General features: G+C 61.5%; 1 protein-coding gene across 1 annotated transcript; it reads right to left on the bottom strand.

The window, feature by feature from the left end:
- Positions 1–236: 236 nt before the first annotated feature.
- On the bottom strand, positions 237–10,188 carry TMEM179 (transmembrane protein 179). Its single transcript, XM_046007248.1, has 4 exons — positions 9,821–10,188; positions 4,117–4,254; positions 3,530–3,608; positions 237–2,497 (listed from the first exon to the last, which is right to left on the bottom strand). Exons 1-4 carry the CDS (start codon positions 10,123–10,125, stop codon positions 2,318–2,320), a joined length of 702 nt encoding a protein of 233 aa, XP_045863204.1. The 5' UTR covers positions 10,126–10,188; the 3' UTR covers positions 237–2,317.
- Between the last annotated feature and the right edge of the window lie 11,922 nt (positions 10,189–22,110).

The raw sequence follows: 22,110 nt of genomic DNA on the forward strand, positions 1-22,110 counted from the left end.
GGGCTTCGGGGAAGACCCTGAGACTGAGACGGCCACCCTTGCACCTGGCGCGCCGCGGCAAGAATAGAGCCCGGGGTGTGCGCACGCGTGAGGGCGCGGCCACGGGAAGGCCCAGCCCCGACCCCATCAGGTCCCGAAGCTACAGGGAGGCGCGCGCGGGTTTCTGAGTGTTAGCGGCGGACGATCCCGAAGCCCCGCAGCCCACGGCGGAGGGGGCAGGGCGGGACCCGCGGGGCTCAGGAACTCTTGTGTTTATTTTGACTCGGAGAAATAGATACACTGAACTGGAAGAGCCATTACTTCCGATTTCGTCAGAAGTAGATTAAAACAAAGGCGAGTCGTCCGACAGCAGCTGGGAGAAGCAGGGCACCACCGCAGACGTGATCCTGGGGTCCCGTCTCAGGAAGCCTGGGGCCTGCCCCCTGCCCGTCCTGTCCTGCCCCGGGGCCCCCCAAGCCCCGCCCCCTGCAGGGCACACAGCGTGGTCCGCCACCCGCTCCCAGGGCCCAGCTGCCCCTAAGAGCCCAGACACGGACATCTGGAGGTGCCGGTTCCGCCGGACTGAGACAGGTCTGTGACAGCGACCGTCCAGCTGTGCAGTGACACCTACAGGTGTGTGTGGGCGCACGTCCCCGCCAGCCTGAGACCCAGACCTGCAGTGGACCCTCAGGTTCCAGGAGCCCACGGCCTGGCACTGCTCCTCCTCCCCAGAGCCTGGCCGCCTGCCCCACTAGTCAGCTCCACCCAGACCCAGACCCCTGGCCTCTGGAGACCCCGAGCCCCCCATCTGGGAGACCAAACCAGCCTCCGGCAGCACAAGGCACGGACGCGGGGAGTGTGGGGAGCAGCAAGAGGGTCAGCCCGGGGGAAGGGTTGCCCCAGCCCTGGACAGGACTCAGAGGGCTGCATGCAGGTGCAGACGCCGGGGAGCCCTGGGAGGAGGGCGATCCGTAGCCGAGCAGCCCCCAACTGAGTCACTGAACTCTGGGGTCCCAGGTCTCCCCAACTCCTCTTCCTGCCTCTGTGTGGATGGGGTCGTGTCCTCTAGGGCCCTCGGTGCTTTGGACGCCATCAGATGGGAAGGCAGCCCGTCCACTGGGCGCCCAGGGCACGGGTGGGGGGGTCCCAGTGCGGGAAGGTACGGAGAAGCTGCTGGCTCCTCACCCGTCCGATCTCTGCACACGCCGTCCGGTGCACACACACACGCGCGCTCACACTCACACGTGTGCAGGCACACATTCCCACTCACGCTCACACACACGCACACACTCATATTCTCATGCACTCTCACACCCACAGGCTGGTACATGTGTGCTCACACACAACACACTCACATGAGCGGCCAGCACGCCCCAGCTGACGCACGTCCCCACGCAGACTCACACGCACGTGAACACGCCGGCACGCACATGCATCTTCAGACACCCACGGTGGCACCTGCCCCTCCCTCCGTCCCCGGCAGGCGGGGCACCCCCCAGCTCATGTCCCCACCTCCCCACACTGTGAGACGAACATGGGGGTGAGGGCCTCTCCAGGCAGGGCCACACGGGGCTCCCTCAGCTAGTCCTGGGCCCCAGGCGCAGGCTCCCCGCTCTGACACCATGGCCGCTTGCCAGGACGTCCACAGGGCCACCACTGGATGGCGGGCAACACCACTGCCCCTGTGCTCTCGATCCTGAGACTGGCCTGGCCACCGGGGGCCGCGGAGCAGGGGCACAGGGAATTCAGCCCTGCAGCAGGGTGGGCAAAGCGCAGGGCCGGGAGGCGGGGACACACGGCCAGGGAGCTCCTTCCTGCCGTTGGCCCCCCGCTCCCAGGTCCCACACACGCGGCTCAGGAGCAAGAAAGAGTGATGGGTGGTCAGCATGGGTTGGGGTCACTCTGGGGACACCGGCCTCTGCCACCCATTGGCACAGAATGACACCTGGGCAAGCAGGTGGAGACGCCGTGCCACTGAGGCACGACCTACAAGCCTCATGGCCAGAGGCGCCCGAGAGGGTGGACACGCCCCGCCCAGGCTCGCGGGACCAGGGCCCCCGAGACAGGTGTGCTGCACGTGCGCGGGGCCCGGAGGACACCCCGGGGCCTCTGTGTGTCCCTGTCTGAGGGCTGGCGCCCGCCCCAGCCCACAACCACACTCACGGCGGGAATGGGTTGCTTGGGTGAGCACGGTCACGCACGTCACACAGTGCCGAGGGGAGACATGCAAGGCGAGGGGTAGGTGGGGCTGGGCAGAGTCCCCAGCCGCTCCCCTGGATTGGGCCATGAGCCCTGGGCAGGGGTGGGGGCATCCGGGGGCTGGCTCCCCTGCCCACCCCTAGATGACGGCGCTCTTCTCCTCCTGGAAGGAGGCACGGAGGGTCGGCCTGGCCAGGAGCAGCTCCTTCTCGTGCACCAGGCTGTCCAGCAGGTCCTCCTGGCGGTAGTTGTGGTAGACTTTCAGGAACGCCAGGATGGTGATGGCCAGCCAGGCCAGCCACGAGGCCCAGAGGCCGAACTACACAGCGGGAGGGCAGAAGCAGGGTCAGGGGGCCACACCCACCCTCCATGGCCGGTGCCCCCACCTGCCCCAGAGCAAGGTCGGACCCACGGGGTCGCGGTGCCTCCTCACTCACCCACCCACCCCCTCCTGGCACGGCAGCCGGCCCTCTGAACCCCAGGTGGTACAACGCATCTGGGGACTCTGGACCCCAGGCCCCCAGGCAGCAAGGCCCGCCCCGCTCCTCGGAGAGCCCCTCAGTAACGCCACCTCCTCCAGCCGCTGGAACAAATCAACCACGTGAGCCCTGAGATGCAAGCCTGGGGTCCAGAAACAGACCTGGGTGCCAGCAAGCCCTGCTCGGAGCTGGAAGGAGCCAGCCCCACCTGGGCACCCCTCGCCCATAGCATCTGCCTGAACACAGGTGCAAGTTTTAAGAAAAAGCCCCTGCTGACCACTAGCGAATCCTGACACGCCAGCATCCTCGCTAAAGGGCTACCCTGAAATGCACCCACGGGGCAGGGAACGAAGCTCACACAAGGGCAGGGCCGGGAGAGGGCTGTCCCCCCACAGCAATCGGGGATGGGCTCCTCCAAATTCACAGGCTAGATCCCCCCCACACCCTTCCTTGGGCACCACATCAGCTTCCCCTGGCCAGGGAATAGCCATGAGCCCCCAGCGTTTGTCGGAGCGTGCCCACTTGGCGCCCTGGCGCTGCAGCCCCAGGATGGGATTCCTTTCCACTCCCTCAGCCCCTGGACCTCACTTCTGCACTTAGCTCACCTGTCCCCTCCTCCCAGGATCCCCCATGCCTCACCCCTCTCCACCTCCAGCTGCAAGAGCCCCCCCTCAGCCTCGGAAATCCAGGAATACCACTCACTCGTCTATGTCTCCTCGGCCTGGCGCCATCCTCAGCCTCCCCTGGAGGAGGGCCCTGGGAGGCAGGCCCTGCACGCAGCGCACACTGACCCCCTCCCCAACAATCCATGCCTCCCACCAGGACAGCCCCGCCTACCCAACAGCCCCTCCCACCAGGACAGCCCCGCCTACCTGGGCGATGGCGAACTGGTCGTAGAAGGCAGAGTTGTCCACACTCAACTCCAGATTGATGTCCTGGAGCTCCTCACAGCTGAAACAGCAAGACACGGGGTGGCAGGTCGACACCGGGCACAGGGAGCGGCACGCAGCACCCCTAAACGGTGAGGCAGCTATCCCGACCCCAAAGACCTCATCCCTGACCGCTTCCAACCGAAAGCTTCTGCTCGAGCTCCTCCCCATCCCTAAGGCTGTTTCTTCCAAACCCCCAGGAGAAAGCCAGCTCTGTTCTCCGCAGCCCGCCTCCAAAGGCGGCACAGGGTGGCATCTGCGGGGCCTGGCCGTGTGGTCCTATCTGGTCTCCAGGACCCTGAGCACACTGGGCCTCTGTGCCCCAACCCAGACACACCCCCGGGGGTGCAGGGCCTTACTCTCGTGTGCAGAGGGCACCCACATCAAGGGGACAGGTCCAGGGAAGGTGCTGGCCAGGTGTGCATAGGTGGGAGCCCCGGGCAGGTTGAGCAAAACCTCGTGCTCAGAACAGGATTCATGCCTTAGAACGTCACTGGGGGCAGCAGGGAGGGGGTGGGGCTCAGGCCCACCTGTGGGGCACAGTGCCCTTCTCCGTGATGGCGTCACACCACATGGTGAAGCCCACGCTCACGATGGTGCTGGCGATGAAGACCAGGAAGACCACAGAGGCGCTGACCAGGAGGTTCAGGAAGGCGTAGAGGAAGGAGCTTCAGCAAAGGACAGGAGAGGAGGGTCACCGTGTGCCAGTACCAGGAGACAGCTGGAGGCTGGGCCCGGCTGGGGCGTGGGGGCCATGCAGGGCCACCAGGGGACACTTTCCTCTTCCTCGCTGTCCCCCACCACAAAGTCCCATCCGAGCCTCCCAACGGCCTGGAGTGGGAGCACTTGCCAGCACGGCCTGCCAGAAGAGGCAGAGCCAAGATCCAAACCCAGGGGTGCTCGCTCCCAGACCATTAGGACCAGGAGAGGGCTGTCCCCCCACAGCAATCAGGGATGGGCTCCTCCAAATTCACAGGCTAGATCCCCCCACACCCTTCCTCAGGCACCACATCAGCTTCCCCTGGCCAGGGAATAGCCATGAGCCCCCAGCGTGCCCCCTGCTCGGCGGCCCGAGGCCCTGTGCCCACGTGGTCATCCACACTGGCAGCCTGGACCTGCGGTCTGACGGAAGCCTGGAAGGCCCAGCTGTGACGGGGGAGGGGTGCAGGGGAGCACAGGAGGCGGGCCACACCGACGCGGCCCCTCTAGGGGCTCGTCCATCCTCTGCCCGAGGGGCCATCCCAAGGGGACCACAGAAGTGACCCCTCTCCTGGGCTCCTGGCCGAGCTGAGCCAGTGCGGACCTGGCAGGGGACCGGGGGTGGCGGGGGCTCATCCCCAGGCGGCTGCTAGGGGACATCCCCAGTGGGCTGTCCCTCTACCAAAGGTCAGTGCCCCCTCCGGGCGGCCACCAGCCCTCCCCTCTGTGATCCCCATGGCCAGAGGGGGTGACTGGGCCACTGCAGCGCCCACGCCTGGAGTACATCCTCGTCTCTACCAACCACCCCACCGCGGGCTAGCCACGCTTGGGTGAACCACCCGTTTCCGGCGGGGACCCCGACGGCCAGCTCTGAACGACGCGATCCGGTGGGCCTGGGTGCTCTGAATACGGGGCCGGGGCCCGTGGTCATAAAGAGGGGCCAGTGGGACATGATGGCCCACCCCACTTCCTGGCTTGTCACCAGGGCAGAGCAGAGCGTCAAATCCAGCGACCTCAGGCCAACTGCGTGACCTTCAGCAAGTTACTCTCCGGGCCTCAATTTCTCCCTCTGTAAATCGGGCAGCAAGAGTCCCCCACCTGGTCACTGTGGAAACTGAGGGAGCTTCTGTGGGCAAGGGATAGAGAGTGACAACCGCAGGGCGTTGCCCCAAAGCACGTCCTCCCGCCCCGGACGGGCTCCAGCAATCACCGGAACCCTGACCTGCTGCCCGAAGCTGCGTGCATGGGGCCAGGCCGTAGCCACAGGGGACGGAAGCGTGGGGGCATGGTCAGCAGCCAGATCCCTGGAGATGGTGGCTGGGGGCCAGCCATGCCCCCTGCGGTCAGTGTGGGCCCAGGCAGGGCTCAGGGAATCCACTCCCGGAGCTAATGCTCTAAGGAAAGCAGAAGTTCCTCAGAACCTACACCCTGACTTCGGATGGCCCGCCCACCACTCCAGCTGAGGAGAACGCGGTGGCCCCAGGGGGCACAAAGAAGCCGCCTGTCCTCAGTACAGAAGGCCAGACCCCCAGACGGCAGTTTCCCAGGTGCCCTCCACCTGCCGACAGCCTTCTGCCATCCCACCAGGTGCCCTGCCCAGCAGGTGCCCAGCATCCTGGATGAGAAGCTGCTGCCCCCCAGGAGGCCCTCCTAGCCGGAGGAAGGATGGCCAGGGTGCAGAGGACATGCTGGCCAGGCCACCAGCTGACCTCAAATCCTGCTCCCTGTCATGGGAAGGGGAAGCAGGCCCCACGTTCTGTACCAGATTCTAGAGACCCACACCAGCGGCTTGCTGTTCCCTGTGTGTCCAGAACACCCCTTGGGGAGCCCCAGCACGGCCTGAGACACACACCCCCACTCCCATCGGAGCCCCACCGCCCCCTCAGCGGGGTTTCCAGCACAGCCTCCCAGAGCCAGAAACCCAGACTGTCCGCAGACTGCAGCCACATCCCTATTACACAGGTATGACTTGGGGTTCTCCGATGACGGCAACATGGCATCCCCATCCCATGAGACAGGGAAGGGGGTGCTGTGGTCATCCGCCCAGAGCTTCCTGCCAAGTCCATTTCTGGTCCGTTTCCATGGAGCCTGCCTGGGCTTCCCAGAGCTTTGACGATCTGGGTGTGTCCAGAGGCTGCCCGGCCTGGCCCACAGAGTCCACAATGTGACCAGCTCCCGCTCCCCAAGGACACCCAGGGCATCGGCCAAACAACCGGGAGGGCCGGCACATCATGGGTTAGCTTCATCTTTCTCATTGCCTCTCAGGGTGCCGGCCGGGATGTGCCATCTCCATGGTGACCGGATCCCAGCAAGCCCTGGGAGCGTCCGGGGCCGGGGGCGTGTGTGGGTGAGCAGATGGGTGGTTTTGACCTGGTGTGCTCCCCAGCCGTCACTCACAGCTGCCACTTTGCACACCTCGCGGGCTCAGCACACCCGGACACGCTGCCCCAGACCGCCAGGCCCGCGGCCCCGCTCGTCGCCCGTGCACCCCCAGCCGGAAGCACCCTGGGAAGCCACGGGTGCCACTGAGTCACGCACCCTTTCCTTTCACCCTGTCCGCTCTTGGACACAAGCTGTCTGGGCCCCCATTTGCCCAGGGACACCCCCTACGTGAGGAGGAAGCTGGCGCCAGGGACAAGGTCTGACGCAGGCTCTGGGTCCCAGCTGTGAGCCCGTCCCACAGACCAAAGGGTAGGGTTCCGCCCTCGCTCTCAGTGGGGCTCCTGGCTGGTCTCTGCAGCCAGACTCAGGAGAATTAGCAGGTAGGGCCCTCTAGGACTACAAGCTGCACCGTGGCACTGAGGTCCCTGATGGGCTAGACACCTGAGGGTCCTCGCCATCCCACGAGCTCGCTCTAATGGCCCTTCCGAGCCTCCTGTCTGTCCCAAGACCCACTGACCCAGCACTTGTCTGCCTGCTTTAGGAGGCCTGCCCAGCAGCTGAGCTGGGATTGGCTTCTCTGGGTTCCCATCTTGCCTATGGCTACAGGAGGCAGGCCCAACCTTTCTGGGGGCCCAGGACTTGCCAACACAGCCAGCCTGCAGGGTTGACCCCTCGGCCAGACTGTGGACCTGCAGACCTCCATGCTGGGGAGCGGGGAGGAGCCCAGGGAGGGTGGGCTGTGGGGCAGCCGACCTCACACGCAGGCATGTTTCTGTCTTTATTCAACAAACACTAATTGGTGACTCACAAGCTCAGCCCTAAGCACGCAGAGAGAAATGAGGTGCACGCCTGCCTTGGGCTCATCCAGCCCAGGGCCCCCTGAGATAGAGGGCCAGCCCTGGATGTCCAGGGGAGCTCTGGCTCAGTCTTGCCAGAAAACCGGGATGAAGGGTCGGCACCTCGACCCAGCATGGCTGGCTGGCTGGCTGCCGCATGCCCCTTGTCCCTGTAAGACAGCTGGCCTCCAAGTGCTCAGGGTCTAGTTGGTGGGGACCTGGAAGGTAGGGCCCAGCCTCTGTGGCGAAGTGATTCTGGAGCCCCAAGGGACCCTCCAGAGACTGTGAGCAGGGCAGGGAGAGCTAAGGGCCCAGAGCCTTCAAGAAAGGGAGTTCTGGTCATTTCCCACCAATCGGGCCTCAAAGCTGGGGAACAAGGTAATGGTGGTCTCTCTCCTCTCATCTCACAGTTGTAAGATGGGGTCTCTTGAGGCCACTGGTCTTACAGGGACAAGGGGGAGTGGTGGGCATGAGCTGATGGCCCAAGCACGGCCCCTGCACGGGCTGTGCCCACTGCCCTCAGCTTCCCAGACGGAAGGGACACCAGCTGCTCTCTCCTGCTGCTGTCCATCCCCTTCCTCAGACCCTGTCTCATATCGAAGGTGCTTCTCGCCCCGATCTGCACAGAGACACTGGCTAGGGTAACACCCAGACTTGACAATGTGCAGGCAGATGGCATCTCAAACGCCTCCTGGGGACATCAGCCATCGTTGTGGAAGGAGGAGGCCTGTGGCAGGGCAGGGTGGCCCCGCGACCGGCCCAGGCTCACCCTAGGCTGAGCCCCAGCCCCACAGCACCTGGAGGCCTTCCTGAGCTGACACGTGGCTTCCTGCAGACCCTCAATCCAGAACCTTCATGTAGGGTGCTGAACTGTGACCCTGACAACATGTGTCCGGTACCCCAGGACCGGTGTGTGTGAACTTAACTGGGGATGGGGTCTTTGCAGGTGTCATTCAGCTAATGGTCTCGGGATGAGGTCGTCCTGGACTTAGGCTGGGCCTTACGTCCAACGGTGGGTGTCTTCATAAGAAGACGGGAAGAAACGGAGAGAGGAGAGGCCCCGCGAAGACAGAGGCTGTGACCAGACACACAAAGCCCAAGCCAGGGAAGGTCCAGGGTTGCAGGCAGCCACCAGAAGCGAGCCTAGAAAGGATTCTCCCTCCTGAGGGAACCCACCCTGCCAGCACCTTGACCCCCGGCCTCTGGCCTCCAGGGCTGCGGCAGAATAAGTTGTTGGTGCATCGTGAGAGCTGCCCCGAAACTCACACACGTGGGTTGCTGGACTTTGCTCCACTGGGTGTTTCTGTCCCCACACTGGGTTGTTCAGGCCTCTTCACCCACCACTCCTGTGAATCCTCTCCAGCCCCTCTGTCCATGCCCAAGCCAAGCTGAGAGCCCTCAACAGCGCCCACCTGACCCTGTGACCCACTGAGACCCTCAGAGCCGGAGCTTGTCTCTCGTGTCCCCAGAAGAAACCCCCCTAAGAACTGCCAGCAAGGGATGGATGGGGCCAGGACGGGGCAGGGTTTGGGGGCAGGCCCGGGTTTCCCCTGTGGATGTGAGGCCCACGGGGACAGGGCTGGGTGTGGCTGGGTCCCCAGGAGGTCCCAGCGGTGGAGGCACAAGGGAGGCTGTGGGCTGAGAACCCTGGGTTGGGGGCCCGCATCCCTCCCTCACAGCATGGTGCCAGGGTGGGGAAAGGTGAAGAGGAACATGGAGACCAGGAGGTGGGAAGGCCTCGTGGTCCCGATGCTCCCTGTCTTGCGTCCCCAGGCAAGCCTGTGGGCCTAGAGATGTTCCCTCTGGCCTTCGCCCCACCATCATCCTTCTTACCCCGAGGAAGGGGGTGGGGATGAGGAGAGGACTCCCCAGTTTGCTTTGTCAGCCTGCTGCCTGGCCAGGTCCCTCCCCTGCACCTGGAGGAGTGCGGAGCCCGGCCAGGAGCTGTCCACAGCCCCAGGCCTGCACTGAGCCCGCAAGCCTAGGAGGGCCCAGGGCCCCTCAGAGATGACAATGCAACCTTTGCCTCCCAGGGCCAGGCTGGTTAGTGCCCAAAGCGGGGGGGGGGGGGGGGGGGGGGGGGGGGGGGAGTGATGCACGTTTAAAGGGGAAAGTACTGGCCTTGTACGCAGCGCGGGGGCCCTTCATGGTCCCCGGGCTCCGCGCAGACAAAGGGCAGTTTGCACGGAGGCGGTGAGCGCCCAGGGTTGATTCTGGGGCCTCCGAGCGCCCCCTCCGCTCTGGGCCCGGAAGGGGCGCCGCGCCGGGCCCGCGGGCTGCGTCTGACGGGGCAGGGCGGCCGCCGGGCCCCACTTACCCCTCGTGTCCCTTGCAGAGGAAGAAGAGCGTGCGCCAGGCGTGCGCGGCGGCGAGCAGCAGCGACAGGAGGCCGGCGAGCAGGCTGAAGCGGCAGGCGGCCGGCGGGCCCCACTCCTGCACCGTGAAGCGCTCGCGCTCCTGCACCGTCAGGTTGGCGCTCAGCCACATGCCCTCGGCGAAGAGCAGGCAGCGGCCGCGGAAGTCGCGGCCGTTCTCGGACAGCGGCACCACCACCACGAAGCTGAAGAGGAAGGCCAGGAAGTAGCAGACGCACTGCGCGAAGAGGAAGTGGTTGAGCGCCATGGCCGGCCGGGGCGCCGGGGAAGCGGCCGGCGGAGGCCGCGGGGCCGCGGAGGAGGCGCGGGGCGCGGGCCGGGCCGGGGCCGCGCGGGAGGCTGCGCAGTGGCGGCGCCGGCGGGTCCTGCGCGCCCCGCCCGGGACGCGTGCGCAGCGGCCGAGCGCGGGCGGTGCCTGCGGTCAGCACCGCGGACAGCTCCCGGGGGCCGGGCCGGGCCGCGGGGGGGCCGCGGGGGGCCACGCGGGGCCTGTGCGCGGGGCGCGGGGAGGGGGACGCGGAATGGGAAAGTCCCCGGGAAGGGCGGTGTGGCGAGGTCGGCGCGGGGGAGCGACTCTGCCGTTCGCGGCCCCGGGGGCGACCCGCGCGGCTTCACGGGGGGCGGCCTCCGTCCCAGCCCCCCATGCCCCGGAAGGAAAGGAGACTGAGAGGTCCAGGGGCGACGTGTCCAGGAGGCCCAGAGTGCTGGGCGGGAGTGAGCTTGCAGGCCGGGCCGCAAGGATCCTTGCGCAGGGCTCTGGGGTGCGCGGCGTGCGGGAGAAAGGACAGAGAGTGGGGCCGTTGGGGTCGGCGGAGGGAAGGGGTGCGCGCAGGGAGGAGGGAGCGGTCTGCGGGCTCCGTGCGCTTCTCTCCAGCACCGCTCCCTCAGAGGGCACATCTGTCATCCGGCCTGACGCGCCATAGGGCCCTGAGTTGGTATTTGTAAGATAAATACTGGATGCCCCGAGCACCTCATTAAGACAGCCGTCGCTGAGAGGGAATCTGCTGACGCATTAATTAATAGAATTAATGCCTTGTCTGGTTCCCTTAAAGACTAAGTCACGTTCAGTCCAATTCCCGGTGAGGAAGCTCTAGCTCTGCGCCTTCTAGAGGAAATTGCCCACTGGTTTCGAATTACATCAGCATTTCTGTTGCAAGCCCTGAAAGACCTTTTTGTTTTATTGCCAAAGTAATATATGCTTTTCTTTAAGTCAAGCAGTACAGATACAAATTAAGTGAACAGAGAATGTGTCCCTCTCGTTCCCCCACACCACCCTGCTAGAGTATCAGGGGTAACCACGTTTCCAGACATTGTGCTAAGCGCCTCAACACACTCACACAACGGACACAAAGGCTCCCTACTACACATACCCTCCGCAGGCCGATTCTCGCCTTCAACAACACACAATGGGGTTACTCCCTGCCTGCACACTCAGATCTATGTTATTCTTCTTAATAACTGCGTAACGCTTCATAATGACCATGGTGCCACTTTCGCTTAGCTCTTCCTCTTTGGATGTTTAATTCTTCAATATTCGCTGTTTCGAATACCGTCGCGTGAACATCCTTATGCCTGTCTGCCTGCCCACTTGTGTGGTGCTTCTTAAATTTTTTTTAAGATTTTATTTATTTATTTGACAGAGAGAGATCACAAGTAGACAGAGAGGCAGGCAGAGAGAGAGGAAGGGAAGCAGGCTCCCTGCTGAGCAGAGAGCCCGATGCAGGACTCGATCCCAGGACCCTGAGATCATGACCCGAGCCAAAGGCAGCGGCTTAACCCACTGAGCCACCCAGGTGCCCCTTCTGTGGTGTTTCTTATAGAGGAAATTCTTAGAAGAGGAATTTCCACATCCCAGGTTTATACACATGCAAAGTGTTGACAGAAATCGCCAAACCGGTGTCTCACCGTGTTGCACAAACTCACTCCTGCATCCGTGTCACAGACACCATCCCCTAAACTGAGACAGGTCCATTGTACAGTTCTGTCAGTCCTGCATGGAAAACAGTATCTCATTGATCGTAAGTTTGGATTCTCCTTACCACCCCGAGTTCAAACGTCCTTTCCTAGGCTTGATGCCACGTGCCGAGTCTCCGTGACTTGTGCCTTCAGCTTGTAGTCACTCCAAACATACGCCGAAGACCACCCACAGGTCTGGGACAGCGGCCCTTTTCTCGGGTAGTTCACTTGGAGTTCCTGCTACTACTGAGTACCCCAATTCAACCAAAGGAAGCCCACATAGGAAATGCAGCATCCACACCCCCACACACATCTTGGACAAGAGTGGGCATCCCATGCACCCGAGGTCCAGGGGCTGACAACTTAGATCACCTGGAGGTGTTAACTTCAGGGTTGGGTCAAACTGTAGGGACCATGTCCGTGAAGGAGGAAGTGACCAACAGGAAAACTACGGGGAAGCCGGAAAGATTATTAAATTTCTCCCATCTTAAAAGGCACAAGACCCTGTTATTTTTAAAGATGAGTTCTATTTAACCTTCATAAGTCAGGGAATTCCTTTGTTATTGAAATAACTCTGATCTATAAAAAAAATACTAAAACTCTAAAATTCAGTTTTTAAAAGTCAGCATCACATTAATGCTAAAACCTCATTAGAAGAATGAGGCAAAGAAAGTAGGAAGAAATTTTTAAATACTGACATGTGGAATTCAACTCCATGTAAAGGATAATCAAAAACATGAACAGGGGGCGCCTGGGTGGCTCAGTGGGTTAAGCCTCTGCCATTGGCTTGGGTCATGATCTCAGGGTCCTGGGATCAAGCCCTGCATCGGGCTCTCTGCTCAGCGGGGAACCTGCTTCCTCCTCCCTCTCTCTCTACCTCCCTCTCTGCCTACTTGTGATCTCTGTCAAAAAAAAAAAACAAAAAACCCATGAACTGGTAGCATTTGTTACAAAAGCGAGAACAGCTAAACTTTATGAAACTGGTCAACAATTTATTACACCACCAGATAAAGGAGAAAAACCCAGTGTTTTTGTCAAGAGATGGCTAAAAGGCATTTCATACAACTGAATGGCCATGCATTTAAAAAAAAAAAAGTGTAAGACCAGAAGAAATTTACGTAGATATGATAAAAAAAAAAAAAAAAAAAAACCCTCAAAAATCTGCATGTCTCCAAGTCAGGTAAAGAGATGAAAATTCTCCGCATAACAGCTATCACTGACCATTAGTTTGACAATTCCAACCAATGAAACAAGCCAAGAAATTGAAATATACAGTAGAATTTGCAATTTTGTACAAAGGCTAGATACAGGATAAACATACAAAACTCAATGCCCTTCCTCCAGTGTCTCAGGTCAGGTTCTCCGGGAAACAGACTCTGAGACTCTGAAATTTACATGGAAGCCATGCCTACTCTCCCTTACTCGCCAGGCAAGGGATGTGGCCCTGGGGAGGATAGAAGACCTTGGGTGAGGCAGCCTCCTTGGGCAGAGGGCAGTTTCTAGAGAGAGACATGGTATGGGCAGGCAGCAGGCAACACTTTCGGGAGCAGGAGGAGGACACGCTTCTGTCCTGGAGGGGACGGGAGCAACGCCCCACAGCATCCACTGCGGCCCCGGGAGCGGCCCCGACCTACTGCAGCAGACAGAAGTCCCCCAGCCTGGGGACAGCTTCTCTAAAGCTCTGCTCTTTGGGAAGGTTTCCTCTCACCGCTCCCCTCAGGGCCAGAATCCGCGGTGGGGCTCTACTCTGTCCCACAGATCTTGCCTTTGCGGGTGGTCTCAGCTTAAGTCCCGCCAAATCCTGCTCCTGCCGCTTCCCTGTGCCTGGGCTGTGACTGCTCCTGATCTAGACAGACCGCTCCCCTGCTCTGGTGGACGGCTGCTGCGTGGCCAGGACCTTCTGACGTCAGGGGTCGGATAGAATCCAGCTCCTGTGGGTCAGTTCTGCCCGCGGGGTCAACTAATGTCCCCAGGTAGGTCTCTGCCTCCACCAGGCCCAGCAGCAAGCCAGGAGCTGTCGCGCACGTGGCTTCACTTCTCCTCTACAGACGGCAGGACCTTGCTCCGGAACCTCAGTGAAGACACTGCATGATCCTGTCGGGCTTTTTCATAAACCCCACACGGCTTCTCCCCACCCCCCGGAAATGCCTCTTCCACACGGCTTCTCCCCCGCCCGGAAATGCCTCTGATACCACCAGCATAAGTTCTGCCCACGTGTGCCCCCAGGGCTGTTGGTACCACCCTTAGCATCTCTAATGCTAGGGCCTTTTCCAGGTCTCTCCCGGCTCTGGGACCCAATCAAAGACGGCAGCCTTCCAAAACTCAGCGTGTGTGTGTCACGCGGGAGGCTCCCGTGTCGGGTAAGTGAGCTTCAGAACCCAAGAGGCCTCCAGGGACTGGACTTCTTCCTTCTCGGTGATGGCAGGTGCCGAATGCAGTAATCTGTTCCTTCCTTCACAAAGGATGTCCCAGCTCGCTACAGACCACCGAAACAGATGCCAGCGTGGGGGCTCCTGAGCCCTGCAGAGCTCACGCCCTTAACGAGGCCCCCACATACTTGCCACTTCTTGTTCCCTCCCATCAGATTAGCATGATGTCGCTGATACAGTGGGCCCATGTGACAGCGCAAAGTGTGTCCAGATGGCTCGGTCCCCCGAGCTACGTCATGACAGAGCACAAGAGCGTTGGCTGTTCCTCCCGCAGGAATGCACACCGTTTCTGGTGGGGTGGAAAGGGCATTTGCCAGACCGACAGCTGCATGTCGTGTCCTGGGGACACATTACCCTGCTCGGCAAAGACAGCGGATCTAGGAAGGACGCTGCGGTTCAGACTTCTACTTGGTTGTGTTTGTGGACACTCCCGGTCACCCTGTAGGACGCATCCAGGTCACACAGGCACCAGGCTGGCGACTCAGATGGTGATGGTGGGGACCACCCTCTACACCCTCTAAGTCTTCAAAGTGGCTCTCGTCCCTGCCACTTCCTCCAGGACGGGAGATTGGCTTTGGTTCACTCTCTTAGCGGATGCAGGGGTCCCTTCCAGAGGCTTTGACTGGCCGTTCCCTCCACGGAAACAAAGTACAGATTCTTCCAGCCATGTGTATACATTTCCAACTACTTATACATTCAAGAACCCAGTGAATGACAACAGGTGACCACGGTGAGCCCGGAACTCTGTTTATTACCTGAGCAAGGAGGTTGAGATGACCCTGTGCCCCCGGGGTCTTCCTTTCGACTCAAACCCTGTGCCAACCTATCCTTGAACTGTGTGGGTATCTCCCTTTCCCCCATGAAGGTGCCTGGACAAAGGACTGAGATCCTGTCGGGGAAGGGCAGGGGATCAGAGCCCAAACACGCGCCTCCGCGTGGCCAGCTTTCCGCCTTCCGCTGGGTCTGCCCTTCAGCCAGTGTGTTCTGAGTCTGTAACCTGGCTCAGGTCTGGAAAAGGGACCTTTCCAGCAAGGGATTGTGACATCTCGTGACCTCGGGCTCATCCACTGCTCACTTCCTTTGGTGCGCTGGGGTGCGGAGGGGATGATGCAGCTCTCTGTGCCCTGGGGACACAAGCCCATCAGTGTGTCACGCGGGGTGTGTCCTTCAGGTCCTGCAGGCCCCTAGGACACGCTCACTCCCCGGTCAGCAGTAGCCCGACTGTAACGTGTCGTTGGTCCCGCTGCCAGCAGGGGACCCTTCCCAGAGGATGTGCTGTCTTGCAAGGCAGGGACCCCGGCATCACCTTCAAGCGAGATGCTAAGGATTGAATGAGATACGTGTGTGTGTGTGTGTGTGTGTGTGTGTGTGTGTGTGTGTGTGTGTGTATGTTGTGGTCCTAGCCCCTGGCACCTCTCGCTGTGGCCTCATGTGGAGACACGGATGGTCTTTGCAGAGTCATGAGGGCGGGCCCAAACCAAACACACAGGCGTCCTCACCCAAGGGAGGGACTGCAGACAGACCGCCTGCTCAGAGCACGCCCTGGGAAGACAGGTGGGGGTCACCAAGGCCCACCAGAGCCCCAGGACATATGAGAGTCTGCGAGTCTCCCTCGCAGACTCAGAAGGAACCAGCGCTGCCCACACTCTGACCTCAGACGTCCAGCCTCCAGAAGAGGGGGGTCAGTGAGCGTCTGTCGTTCAACCCCTCCCCAGTGTGGGGGTTTGTTTGGGCAGCCCCAGGACACTGATCCCCAAGGAAGCACCTGCCTTAGCCTGGAGTATGGGGTGGGGGAGAGTGGGCCACTTCCGTGGGCCCAGGGGTCACGGAGACCTGGGAGCCGTGGTTTCTGGGCTGCCCCTGGGTCTGGCTCCCTGGAAAGCAGTGTGAGCCCAGCCCCCACGGGGAGGGCTCCTGGGACGGCCATTGCAACCAGCAGTTGGGAAAGGAAAACAGGAAAGCCGGACGGGGTCGAGGGTCAATGTGCAGTCCCAGGGATGGCCTCCACTGGCCCTGTGGGCCTCGGGCATTCACAGCCACAGGCTGACCAGTCACGGAAGCAGCTGCCTTGGGACAGGGACTTGACCTCAGCAAGGAGCCTGGGAAGAGGGCAGCGCTCCGTGGCTGCTGGGGGAGCAGGTACTTCCCCTCTGAGGCAGAGCTGCCATGAACCCAGTGCTGGAGGGTAAACTTGCAAGGTCGAGAGCGCTGTCTCCTCCAGAGCTCGGCTGCCCTCAGAACCAAGGCCTCGGCCCGCTGTTTCTGCCCTCCGCTCATCGGCTGCCAAGGAGGCCCTCCGCCTGTCACACCCGGCCCTAAACTGGCGGTGAGTCGTGCACGTCTTTCTCTGGCGGCACGTGCCGCCATGCCGGCATCTGATCCCACACTTCCACACCTTCCCTCCACCCGTCAGGCTCTCGAGATGGGCCACCGACCAGTGCATTTCCTTCCCCTGGTGCCCCACCCCAGGCGAGGTGTCCCTGATGCGGCCGGGGCTGTCACCTCTAAACCAGCCACCAAGGTGGAGGACACTGCCAACCAGCACACTGGTGGTGGGTCCCTCCAGAATCCTGTGTGAGCACCTGTTTCCTGAGACCGCCCCCAGGTCAGGTTCCTGGGAAACAGACACTGGGCTTCGAGCTCTGAAGGCAGGAGGATTTGGAAGGCGGGGGGAGGGTCCTCTTGGGAACGATACCCATGAAGTGACCAAGAGCAACAGGACAGGGCCCAGGGACAAAGTAACCAACACCTGCCAGAGAAAGGCGGGCTGCTGAGAGCGTGGACGGATGGAGGACGGCTGGGGCAAGGGGGACACACGGATGAGGAAATGAACAGGTGCGTCCATCGGGCGATTTGACAAATGGATCAGAGGGTGGGTGGGTGGGTCGGTCCGTGGTTGATAGACGGTGGGTAGGTGGAAGCACGGATGGACAGATGGATCAATCGATCGACCGATGAGTAGATAATGGGTGGGTGGATGGCAGGTGGATGGATGCAGGTGAGCGGATGGATGGATGCGGGCGGACAGGAGGACGGCAGGAAGGACGAAGGACGAACAGACGTCATGAAGGAGCAGCAGCAGCGGACGGGGCATGGAAGTGTGTGGAACACGTGGACGGGGGGCTGGTGAAGAGACTGGAGATGAAGAGTGAGTAAAACCCTGTCGCGGGCACACGCTGGTGCTGGTGGGTTCTCACAGAACGCTAAGGACGCGGTTTGAGCTGTTTGGGGACTTCAGCACTGCCAGCTCAGAAACACGTTATTTCTGGGCCCACCATGGGTGGCCCCCGTAAGCAGCTCTAGCGTCAGGGCGCAGACAGACCCAGACAGGCGGCCGGCGGCGGCAGGATGAGAAGAGCAGCGTCCGCCCGCACAGTGCGGTGGCTCCGGTCAGCGATGCCAGAGGGAAGGCGTCCTCGCACGGCGTCGTGCAGAACGCGGGAGGTCACTGGCACGATAACGGGCTCTGGCCAAGGGAGCTGATGGCTGCATCTCCCAGGAGCATCCCCCTGCCCAGATGACTGACGGGAAGCATGTGAGCCCCAGCTGGGAACGTGGGGGCCTCCCTCCCCCTCGACCGTGCCGGGAAGGGCACCGCCGACCCCGACCTCTGGGTCCGTCCCTGTGGCTCCACAGCGGCCGTGAGGACGACACTTCACTTCTCCGAACCTGTTCCTGTTCTCGCTTCTTCGGCGGAAAACCTTCATCTACCAACTTCCAGTTTTAATAAACGACTTACGTGTCCGCTCACCTCCTGGGATCACTTCCATAGTCCATTCTCCTCTTTGCTTGCGGGGGCCGCGTCCTACCAGGACGACAGACGTCTGCACTCCCTTGCTTCACGCCCGACGACAGTGGACGGACAACCCTCTGGTATTCTCTCGGAGCTGTTCGTTTGCCAAGTGGAAATGCCCCCCTTTTTGTCCCTTTTAAATACTTTGCCTTGAACTTTATTCTGTCTGATGTAAATATTACAAGGACTGCTGACTTTGTGTCGGCATTTCTTTAAGATTTTTATTTGTTTATATGACAGACAGAGACAGCGAGAGAGGGAGCACAAGCAGGGGCAGAGGGAGAGGGAGAAGCAGGCTTCCCACCGAGCAGGGAGCCCGATGCAGGACTCGATCCCAGGACCCCGGGATCATGGCCTGAGCCGAAGGCAGAGGCTTAACACCTGAGCCACCCCGGTGCCCCTGTGTTGGCATTTTTAACAGATTTTCTTCAGTGTTCTCTGCTTTACCGTCCTAGCGTACACTAAGCATGTGTTTCGTAAGCAACCTTTTAGTTAGAACTTGTTATTTCTGTTCGATCTGGAAATCTGTCCTTTGACACATTTGCGTAAGCCCCGGCACAGACTACTATTCCTGGTAAAATGACACCGTACTCTTTATTTTCTATTTGTTTCCCTTTCCCCTCTTCTGCCTTATTTTAGAGAAAAGGTTTCTCTTGTCCCACCCCCAGCTTACCCGGCCCTGAAACACTCCCAGCCGGTCTCCAGTCGGCTCTCGGGTTCCTACCCACCCACCAAACGCGGACTGAAGCTCGAGTTTCGCCGAGAGCGTCGAGCATTAGGCAGGGTCCCGGTGTCCTTTCAACACGACGATCCAGAAGTCACTTTCTTCCAATCCTAGAACAAGCCCCGAGCCCTGCTGCCCGCTGGGACGGCCGTTGCAGGCCGTGAGCCTTTCTCACTGAGAATCCTGATGCTTCCGCTTCGCCTCCTGCGTTTCCTCCCCCGTGGAGCGAGGAGCTGTCCCCGACCCCCAGCTTGGCCGTGAGGAGGATGGAAGTGGCCCGCAGACAGCGCCTGGGTCGCACTGATGACGATGGTCACTGTCCGCTCCCGGCCTCCCTGTCTTCCTCCCACGGAACATCCCCGGGCGAGGGTTTCAGAGCCGGTGCACGGCGGTAGCTGAGTGTCTTCATTTCCCGCTCACACACTCGTCACAGGTCATCCGAGGAGGTCGCCTCTGAACTGAGAAGACCCTGCGGTCCTCATGGGAAGCCCCTGACGCGGAGAAGACAGGCCTCGGTCAATCTGGCCCCCGTTCCTTTGCAACAGGCTGGGCGTCCCCTCACCACCCCCCAACCTCGGAAGCTCTCGGGGTTTTCTCCGTATCAGGAAGGACCCAGGGCGTGCTCTGTGGGTCCGGGGCAAGGCCGGTGTTTGCTTGTTTAAGTGTATCCTCTTGGCACCAGGAGGGGGCCGTGTCTGCGTTCGGCCCTGGGAAGGCCCGTAAAGCCTGCTGGCCCATCGTCCCCTGCCTTCCCCCTAGGGACTCCCCCTGCCATCCCAGCACAGTGGTGCAGGGCCTGGGGGTCTATCCTCCACTTCTGCTGTGCCCTCCCCCATGGCACGTCCCTTGTCCACAAGCCCGTCTGGGGAGACGTACTTGGTCTGTTCTTCATGTCCGTTTGTTTCCTTTCCGACCTCTCCTTGTTTCCCTGAGAGGCCGGCGTCTCTCTCCAGTCAGGGGGGCCGGCGCCCGCCACTGAGTCCTTCCCGCAGGACCTTCGGTTCCGATCGACCTTCTCTTCTTGGAGCCTCACGTCGCTCACGGTGAGACTCCCTGAAAACCAGGGGACGCCTGGCTGTGACCCCAGCTTTGCAGGGGCGCTTCCCCGGGGGGGCACCTGCTGTATCTGTTTGCCACGACCCTTGGCGGCGACAAGGACCCCTCCTTGACCAAACCTCTGTCAGCCTTGGCCTTGGCCAGCTGAGTCCAGTGTGAGCAAAGAATCCGGCTAAGCCCGTTTCTCAAGATCCCTCCCCTCCATGGACAGTCGGCCTCCTCCTGCTGGCGACACTCCTGACATCCGCTCCCCTGCGCGCCGGGCAAGCGGGCACCCATCACCGTCTGACGCCGAATCGAATCGAGCCCCCGCTCCCCCTACTGCAAAGGCCTTGGATAAAGTCCTCCTCGCCGTTTTTAAGAGAGCCCAGGGCAAAGTTTTCTTCTTTTACAAGGGGAGGCTAAGGCTTTGGCTAAGACTTATCTTCATCCGGTCCTTCCTCAGTAAGCGCAGGGGGCAGGCCAGGCCTGGCTGGCGTTCTCTGCTGCGGGTTAGGGCACGGGGACTCCACAAGCCCCGGGAGCCTCCAGATGCCAGGACGTGCCCCCTCTCTCTGAACGAAGACCTCACCACTGGGGATGCCGGCTCAGGCAGACCGACCCGCGCTGCAGCCTGACCCAAGATGGGGGTCCCCATCGCTGCACAGGCGAGAGAGCTCACTGGGCTGCCTGCACCGATTCAAGAAGTCAAGAGCACGGTATGCCCAGGAAGGGGGGAGGCCTCCGGGGAGGTGAGGAAGCCCGAGCGGGGTCAGGAGGAGGCGATGCTCGCCCAGACAGCCAGGGGCAGGCCGGTGTGCAGAGGCTGCCCCACGTGCCCTGTGCCACAGGGACTCTGGGTCCCAAGAGCCCTGCATCCCAGGGAGAGCTCTCTCCCAGACCCCGGGCCCAGACGACCCTGCCCACTCCCCTCTCTGCCCCCATGGAGGAATGGGGGTGTGGAAGCATCTCCAACGGGGCCATTTGGGGGGGGGCAGGGGATGCAGGTTCGGAGGCTGCTGCCTTTGATGGAGCAACTTCCCTTTGAAAATGAAAAACTGTATTATTTCAGGAAGCCGAGAGAAGACCCAGAAATAAAACAGCATCACGCCCTACTATTAGAAGGCCAGTTGCAAGGCATCAAATTGTGCGCACAGGCAAAGAAATCGTTCCAGGGGAAAAAAGTGCAAATTGCTACTTGGCTGCATGTAAATGAGCCGCTAATTGCTTTTCTCAAACAATATTTATGCAAATGGCCCCGCATCCTGCAAACGGCAGATTACGTTTGTCATCAGCCTCCTTTTGTCCAGGAGCCCCCACCGCACACCCTCAGGCTTCCTGCCTCCCTGTGTCCCCGCAGGCCTGCGCCAGGGCCAAGAGCCCAGGGTCCCTGAGTCCGGCCTTCCCCACCGAAGGCCCCATTCTCAATCTCCCCCGCTCCCGAGAGCCCAGTAAGGCCTCCCCACCCTCCCTGCACTCAAAGTTGGCGGCGTGTCCTCCATCCGCAAGCTCGGCAGAAGCCTGCGAACGTGGGGACAGAATGTCATGTCCCGATTCTCCGGGCATGGGGAGACTTCCCGGGGGTCAGGGAGGGAAGGCCCACAGTGGAGGAGAATTTACGAGCACGACGAGCGATCACAGAACATGAGACGGACCGGTCCTCCAGCGTGTGAGAAAGACCTTCCCGGCCTCGCCGTCCCACGGCCGTCTGGGCACCAGCGAGAACGGAAGCCGCCCGGGCCTACGCCGCGGTGTGCGACCACTGGGACCGGGGGGGACAAGCGGAACCGTGTGGCAGCCCCTCCCTGGGCGGCTTGATCGGAGCACGGGCAACGCCCAACTGCAGAACAGCAGACAAGGGGAGCGGGAAAAGAAAGAGGGGTCCCGGCGGCGACTTCGCACGCTCTTTACAGAGAGGCTCCGCGAATCACGAGCACAAGAAAGGGGAAGACGAAGGCGCCGGCTAGGCACGGGACGGGGCTGTGGCCCCCCACCCTGTGCCCCCGTCCACAGCGACCGGCCTCAGAGCACGGACCCAGCACGCGGGGCTTCAAGGCTCCTGCAAGGGCTCCCGGGTCTGTGAAAGGCGACGCTTCCGGAGAAGCGAGGAGCGGGAAGGTCGCCGGGTGTGCCTCCGGGGACCGGGCGGCAGAGGCAGGACGGAGCAGAGAGGGAAGCTTCGGGTCCCGTCAGAACACGGGGAACCACGGGTTTGGAGGAGCTCCTCCCGCTCCCGCCGCCCGAGCAAAGACCCCCCCGAAGAAACCGGACTGGGTCGCGGCGGTGGGAGAGGCG

This window comes from Meles meles, chromosome 6 (genome assembly GCF_922984935.1).
Source record: "Meles meles chromosome 6, mMelMel3.1 paternal haplotype, whole genome shotgun sequence".
Lineage (NCBI taxonomy): Eukaryota > Metazoa > Chordata > Mammalia > Carnivora > Mustelidae > Meles > Meles meles.

Coding starts and splice junctions, on each gene's coding strand:
- TMEM179 (XM_046007248.1), bottom strand. CDS start 10,125: ATGGCGCTCAACCACTTCCTCTTCGCGCAGTGCGTCTGCTACTTCCTG. Junction 4,255..9,820: donor CTCTGCAAGGGACACGAGGG/GTAAGTGGGGCC, acceptor CCTTTGCTGAAG/CTCCTTCCTCTACGCCTTCC. Junction 2,498..3,529: donor ACCAGTTCGCCATCGCCCAG/GTAGGCGGGGCT, acceptor CCCGCTGTGTAG/TTCGGCCTCTGGGCCTCGTG.